Source organism: Mastomys coucha, unplaced genomic scaffold (assembly GCF_008632895.1).
Source record: "Mastomys coucha isolate ucsf_1 unplaced genomic scaffold, UCSF_Mcou_1 pScaffold9, whole genome shotgun sequence".
Classification (NCBI taxonomy): Eukaryota; Metazoa; Chordata; class Mammalia; order Rodentia; family Muridae; genus Mastomys; species Mastomys coucha.
In genome coordinates this window covers 107,479,866-107,487,598 of record NW_022196915.1, presented here as the reverse complement: position 1 = coordinate 107,487,598, position 7,733 = coordinate 107,479,866, and the positions used below count along the sequence as shown (strand labels likewise).

At 40.4% G+C, this 7,733-nt stretch overlaps 1 protein-coding gene across 1 annotated transcript in view; it reads right to left on the bottom strand.

Annotated features, from left to right (window-relative positions):
- The window catches only part of Pcca (propionyl-CoA carboxylase subunit alpha), a 343,795-nt gene extending 342,679 nt beyond the window's left edge, over positions 1-1,116 (bottom strand). The window contains exon 1 of the mRNA XM_031361748.1: positions 929-1,116. Coding sequence (XP_031217608.1) covers positions 929-1,018 — 90 coding nt within the window. The 5' untranslated portion in view covers positions 1,019-1,116. The remainder of the gene's footprint in view (positions 1-928) is intronic.
- Between the last annotated feature and the right edge of the window lie 6,617 nt (positions 1,117-7,733).

The following is a 7,733-nucleotide window of genomic DNA, read 5'->3' as shown; positions in this document are numbered from 1 at the left end:
GAGGCAGATCATCCAAGTGTCAACTCAAATTTCAATGACCATAAACCAAACACTATAGAAATGAATTCTTTAACCTTTTCTGAGATGTAGGGAAGGATTTGAGCCTGGCCTTGAACTCACACTCCTCCTCAGCCTTTCCAATGATGTGATTACAGGTGCACAGCACTATACATGACTGAACGGCAGGGAAGCTTTGCAGACACACTCAACCAGCTTTCAAGAGGTTTTCAGGGGACATTCGTTTTAAGAAATCTGCTCAAGTGAATTAGTTAAGTGTACTTTGAAAGTTAGGGAAGTCAATGCTGGCAAGGCCAATATATCCCATATGGAAGGAGAAATGAGGTTAACACAAACTCCAAATCTGCGAGTCAAAATGTCACCATGACACCCAGAGTGAACCACGGTGACGTGAACTACATTTCTAATCAGGCTAAGCAGTTCTTAGAAAGAAAAATAAATTCAGAGGGTGCATTTCTTACGCATTACAATGGTGTCACACAGCGTAAGCAGGATTTCAGATCACACGTGTACTACTCTGTTAACAATCTTGACTTAGCACAGTATTTTCAAACTCACAGCCTTAACTATTCAAACAGCAATTCACGATACCCCTTCAAAATCGCTGCAAAGACAGCAAAAGAGTATGTGGACTCTTAACAAGCGCTCTCTAGGAAGCTGCAGGAGAAGCCAGCACCGCGAGACTCTGGGATCCAAGCCCGAAGGCCACCCCGGAGGAGCGCAGGTAAAGCTCGGTCCGCTTAAGCCTCTTAACTCGGGTATGAGTGTTCAAGAGATGCCCAATGGCAGGACAGCGTGTGAGCGCAGCCTGCTCCGGGCCCGGGCCTGGGGCACCCGGGGCTGGGATGAGCTGCGGGTATCGCCTGGGAACCCCGGGCAACCAGGCCCACACGAGCCCGGCTCTGCTCACCTTCAGCGTCCACAGCAGTTGCTGCGAGGACCGCCGCCAATGCCGCCTGGCCGCCGACAGCGCCACAGTCCTGACACACAGCCCCGCCATTGTCGACCCAGCCGACTTGCCTGCTGCTGACCTCTCACCCTCGTCAAGGGGCGGGGAAGGGGAGCGCCCGTGGGACGACCAATCAGGAGCCTTGAGTTCTAAGCTCCGTCCCCGGGTGAGTAGGCTTGGGAGGGAGCTGGTCAGGCTGCGGCGCCGAGCCGGACGACTGGAGGTTGTGTGTAAGGGGTGAGAACCGCGCTAGGACCCGGAGGGAGCCGACCAAGGAGCTCCAGCGGCCAGTCCAACTCCCCTACTGCTGAAAAACCTGACTGGAGTCGGCGCTAGGCCGCCAAAGAACCACCGCTGGCCAATCGGGTGCATCTATGCTCCTTTTAATTTCTCGCTGAGTATTTTAAAGTAGATCTCACCAATAAACATCTCTGTATCAGGATTGGTACTCAATTACTTCGCCTATCCAACAGAATTAACTTGAAACAGTCACGAAGCCAGGCTGTGGCTTGTGGACCTCCAGAAAGACATTTGCGGATGGCAGAGAAGCTGCAAGTTCTTCCCAGAGTAGGGACATAAATGGCAAAGGATTACCTGTTTCACCGGAGCCAGAGGTCGAGTCCATTTTCCTAGTCAGAAAACCGGGTTTCCCTTATTGCTATTGTCCTTGCCATCTTTGTATTTAGTTTGTTGTTGTTTTAAAATCCTGTTTTTACTGCAAAGATTCCTTCAGTGAGAGGGGCCTGTAGTAGAAACTACTTGGCTCTATAAATCACTGAGCTTGAGGACCTAAGTTTGATTTCTGGGACCTAAATCAGAGAAAGAGAGCACCAAGTTCCACAAGTTGTTCTCTGACCTCCACATGCATGTCATGTATACAGATATGTACACACATACACTCACAAATAATTTTTCCATCTGAAAAGTAAGTGCATTGAAAAAGAATTATAATATCCAATTGTAAATTTCATTTATGTATACTTTTTGTGTATAAGTGCCTGCATGACTGTATGTGTACCATATGCGTGCCTGGTGCTTGCAGAGGTCAAAGGGCATCATATTCTTAGAACTGGAGTTATATCAGTTGTGAGCCACCATGTAGGTACTCATGTAGGGAATCGAACACGGATGCTCTGAAAAAGTTGAACCATCTCTCCAACATTGATAAGATCCATGTAAGCAGCCCATGAAATGCCTGTCTTGCTCTCAACTTTGTCCCTGAATAGCAACCATAGGAGATTATTGAAGCTTTATTTCAAAGAGACTTTCTCATAACTTACTAGATAAAAAAATTAACTCAATTATGGCATTTTTCAAAGTTCTCAGATATGATTGAAAGTCCCAACCCCACCCTCACAATTCTGTCCATTATTTACATGAAAGCAAAGAGAATATAATTACCAAATAGTTGTCCTTAAGGCTGACATAACTAGCTACACCATTTAATTATAATCTATGAGAACAAGCAACATTGTAACTACTATTGTTTGGAAGCTACTTGTTTGTTCTTACTTAGATTAAACTTAACTCTTTGTGTCCCAAAAGACTAAACAGCTACTAAGTCTAATTTCTGCTTCAGATAAAGGAAACAGATAAAATACTTTGTAGTAAATACTCCAGAGGGAGGTCTGAATGAGTCAAGCTTTGGACTCTGTAAGATAACACTTGCCTTAGGCTCTACAGCAGATAAGATTGATGAAAGTGGACGCCCAGATAGCAGAGCAGGAACAGATCTGAGCAGTGCGTCCACAGATGTGTAACCCACAATGCTAAAACCCTCTACATGCACAGCTTCAAATGTGGCTTTTAATTTTTTTAAAAAACTTGTTTATTTTTATTTTAGGTGAATGAATGTTTTACCTACATGTGTTAGCTATCATGTGTATACAGTGCCTATGGAGGCCAGAAAGGGTGTAGGATCCTCTGGAACTGAAGTTACTGACAGTTGTTAGCATGTGGGTGCTAGGAATTGAACATGGGTCCTCTGGCAGAGGACCTAGCCATCTTTCCAACCATCATTGTCTCTTGAAGGCCTGCTCCTTTCAGAAGGGAAACAGAGAGTGAATGTATCTAGGGAAAAGGAGAGATCAAAAAAGCTGGGAAGACTGGACAGAGGGAAAACTGTGATCAGAATGTATTGTATGAGAGAAGAATCTATTTTCAATTTTAAAAAATTATCAATTTAACTGGGCATGATTGAGCAGACATGTAATCCCAGTTCTTTGGAGATAGGAGCGGGAGAATCTTCACTTCCATGTAAGGATGATAAATTCAATAATTAATAATATTTAACAACCAATGATTAGTAATAACTAATAATTCAAATTAATCTTAACACCTTTTCCATTCCCAGTTGATACATCTACAATATAACTCTTGTATATAAGGCCCAAGGAACATCAGAGAAGAGGAGGCAGAAAGACAGTAAGACCAGGAAATTTTCTTCGAGATTGTGTCTCCTAGAAATGACAGGGAGGCTTGGCTCATCATACCTCAACAATATGTCAGCCTAAAAAAGACCTGAACAAGATGAATGCCAATAGACATGCTAACATAAAAGGCAAAGAATTATAGGAAGTTAAGGAATGTTGAGAGTGGGAGAAATGTTCTTCCCTAGAGATGAGCATCCTATTAAATTACACCCACTGGACAGCCCTAAAACCATATACATACAAGTAATACTAAATGGACTGAGCAGATTGTATTTATATATTTATGTATGTGGACACACACACCAATTAAAGAAAAGAACAAATTTGATATGGAGTGGGGGAAGGGGACATGGGAGGGATTAAAGGGAGAGAGGGGGGGAAATGATGCTATTATATTATATCACATATTATATTAACCTTATATTTTTATATATTTTAATGTTTCATGCTTATTTAATAAATTATTGTTTATTTTCTAACATTTAATAATAATTTGTATAATATATTATGTATAATATATATTTATATTATATATAATACATGAACATATAAACTATATTATATTGACATAAAATAAATAATGTAAATATTTAATAAATCATATTAAATAAATATAATACAATAAAAGCTATACCATATTTATTTTAAAATTTTTAAATGTGCATATTACACAAAATAAATTTAAGTTTAATAATAATTTTATCACCTAAAAAGCAAAAAAATGCAGATTTGAATGAAGTGTCCCATATTAATGTAGATTATTAACAGACACATATTATTATATTATTCTATTTTTCTGTTTGCATTTTAAAAATATTGGTACAGTTTAGCTGAGAACTCACAGCAGTCATCTTGCCTTAGCCTTCTGAATGTTCAGATTTCAGACATCAGCACCATGACTCTGTTCCTGCCATCTTCTCTCATACAGATATTAGTACCATCTGATCAGGGCCCACTTTTATAATTTCTTTTGACCTGAATTTTGTTTTTGTTTGTTTGTCTGTTTGTTTTATTGGTTTTTCAAGACAGGGTCTCTCTGTGTACCCCGTGTTGTCCTAGAACTTCTCTATGTAGACCAGGTTGTTAAAAAACTCACAAAAACCTGCCTACATCTACCTCTTTTTTTGCTGGGATTAAAATTACAAGCACCACCACAACAGGCTCTGAATTGCTTTTTTAAAGGCACTTGGCTTAATTAGGGTTTCTATTGTGATGAAGCATCATGGCCAAAAAAAAAAAAAAAAAAAAGAGAATTGGGGAGGAAAGGGCTTCTTTGGCTCACACTTCCATATCATGGTTCCTCATCAAAGGAAGTCAGGATGAGAACTCAAACGGGGCAGGATCCTAGAGGCAGGAGCTGATGCAAAGGCCATGGAGGGGTGCTGCCTGCTGGCTTACTCCTCATGACTTGCTCAGCAGCAGTGGGATGTGAAAGTTATGATTTCATAGACAGACAGACAGACATATGTGCATAATATATAATAGTATGTATAGGCCTGCTATTGGGATGCAGCTTTCTGAGAAGCTATAATTCTTAATAGCAGGTCCTGTTTCCTATCCATGGATCCCTGTTTTCTTCCTAGAAAGACTTAGACTCCTTTGGAGTTCTTTATTAAGGGCCCTTATGAGAGCCAGTAAGTATTAATCCAATCAGACTATGACTCAGTTCTCAAGTAATATAAAAATATGCGAGCCCTGGCACTACAGAGGCTGAGGCAGGAGAGCAGGAGACTCACCTGGAGAGCACCAGACCAGACAGTAGTCAAAGCAAGAAGACATCAAAGGGAAGGGAAAGAGAGGTGAATGGATGGAATCCTTTCAGATTCCTATCATTTCCTTGGCCTTAAGTGCATTTGTTTTTGTTTTTGTTTTGTTTTGTTTTTTGAGACAGGGTTTCTCCGTATAGCCCTGGCTGTCCTGGAACTCACTCTGTAGACCAGGCTGGCCTCAAACTCAGAAATCCGCCTGCCTCTGCCTCCCAAGTACTAGGATTAAAGGCATGCGCCACCACTGCCCAGTGTTAACTGCAGTCTTTAAGGACAAAATGTAAACTCCACAGCTAGCACATGGCTCTCAATCTTCATACCTCCTTAGTTAAGCATCTTACCTGCATGGGATTGTTGGCCCCAGTTTCAGATTTATAAGTTAGTACAAACTGATCAAGTCAAAATGACTTGAGAGATACTTGGGTATCAGAACATAGTCCAGAAATAGAGCTGTATGAAGGGAATTCTGAGTGTTCATAAGAAAACTCCAAGAAAATAACACCAAAGTTTTGTGACCTCAGTTTCTTCAAAAACACGAATTGTGCTTGGGCTGTGTTTTCATGCTCCTCTCAAGTGTAATGGATGGGAGTGAGTTCACTTTAAATTATTCATTACAACTGGTTATTGTTATTTGTTTATACTCATGTGCAGCTTGTCCTGGTGGTTGTATACTTTACTCAGGTGACTCTTCTTTTTTTCTCCTTTCTTTCTTTCTTTCTCTCTTTCTTTCCTTCTTTCTTTCTTTTGTTCTTTCTTTTTTCTTTCTCTATTCTTTTATTTTTCAAGGCAGTGTTTCTCTGTGTATCCCTGGCTGTTCTGGAACTCATCTGAAGACCAGGTTGACCTTGAATTCAGAGATCCACCTTCCTCTGCCTTCCAAATGCTAGGATTAAAGGTATAGCATATGCCTGGCTTCAGGTGACTCTTATTAACCCTCAGGGTATAAACTGTCCAATGCTCTGAATAAAGTTGGCTATAGCATGAGATTTTTAGTCACTTTGTTTTTAAGGCCTGCTCCTTAAGGACCAGGTTCACACTACCAAGTAGAGTGGTAAACACTGTTTGTTTTTTAATTATTATAAGATACAACATTGTAATCAATTGTGACCGTGTAGGTCATTGACACTATATTCCCACTACTATGCTACGATTACATTTATCCCCAGCAGGTTTTCAACTAGCAAAAGGAAAATTATATCATAAATACTTACTCTCCACTTTGCCCTGCTTCCAGAATCTGGCAACTATTACTTTCTATCTCTATAATTGTGACTATCCTAGGTTCCCAGTATGGCTGGCATACTCAGTTTCACCCACAGATGTTTAGCTTTGTTGTTCACAATTTAAAACCCAAAGGAGTCGCCTTCTGAAAGGAACATGGAGAAAGTCTGCACTGGACCTCAGTGGGAATGGTCCTGCAGGCACTGGCTAACACCTAGCTCAGTGGCCTCTCATCGCTGATTCTTATCTAAGGATGAAGAAATCAACCTACAGCCAGAAGGATGTTCTGCCAGAGCCTCTACCTCAGAATTCCTAGGAATCCCCCAGGAATTAAAAACTACATACAGAAAACAGCTCCCCTGTACAGACTGTACCTTTGTTACTCACTGCCATGTATCCGGACCATATCACATGCCCAAAAATAACTGTTGAAGGAATGAATTTACGCATGTATATTTGTAGAAATTGTGCTTGATCTGATTGTTCCAACTAAAGCTGAATTATAGGCCTGGACAAATGACTCAGTGTTTAAAAACACATACAGCTGCTTCTTCAAAGGACCTGAGTTTGACTCCCAGCAACCACACCAGGTAGACACTACAGTTATATGCATATACCTTCACACAGATACATATGCATATACATAATCAAAAATAATAAAAAACAGATGGCTTCGTCGTTAAGAGCACTGACTGCTCTTCCAGAGGTCCTGAATTCAATTCCCAGCAAGCACACGGTGGCTCACAACCATCTGTAATGGATCTGATGTAATGGGATCTGCTGTGTCTGAAGACAGCGACAGTGTGCTTACATACATAAAATAAATAAATCTTTTTAAATTTTTAAAAAATTATAAAAATAAATCTAAAACATTAAAATAGTTAAACTCTAGTACATTTTGATCTGTATGTGTGTACATGTGCACAAATGTATGTGTGAATTCCTAGGACCAAACCCAAGGCTTCACCCACGTCAGACAGTTTCTCTACCAAGAAATACACCGCTCCCCGCCCAGCCTCTTTTTTTTTTTTTAAAGATTTATTTATTATTATAAATGAGTACACTGTAGCTGTCTTTAAGCACGGGTGGTTGTGAGCCACCATGTGGTTGCTGGGATTTGAACTCATGACCTTCCGAAGAGCAGTGGGTGCTCTTACCTGCTGAGCCATCTCACCAGCCCCCGCCCAGCCTCTTTTTGCCTTATCTCGTCTTTAATCCTCTATTGGCTTATAAACTCCTGATTCGCAATAATATTAATACTTGTTTTATGTTAATTTTTAAATTTTATTGGGATTGTGTTTGTTTGTTTTTCGACTGAGTTTATATTTAAACATGTGTTTTCTATTT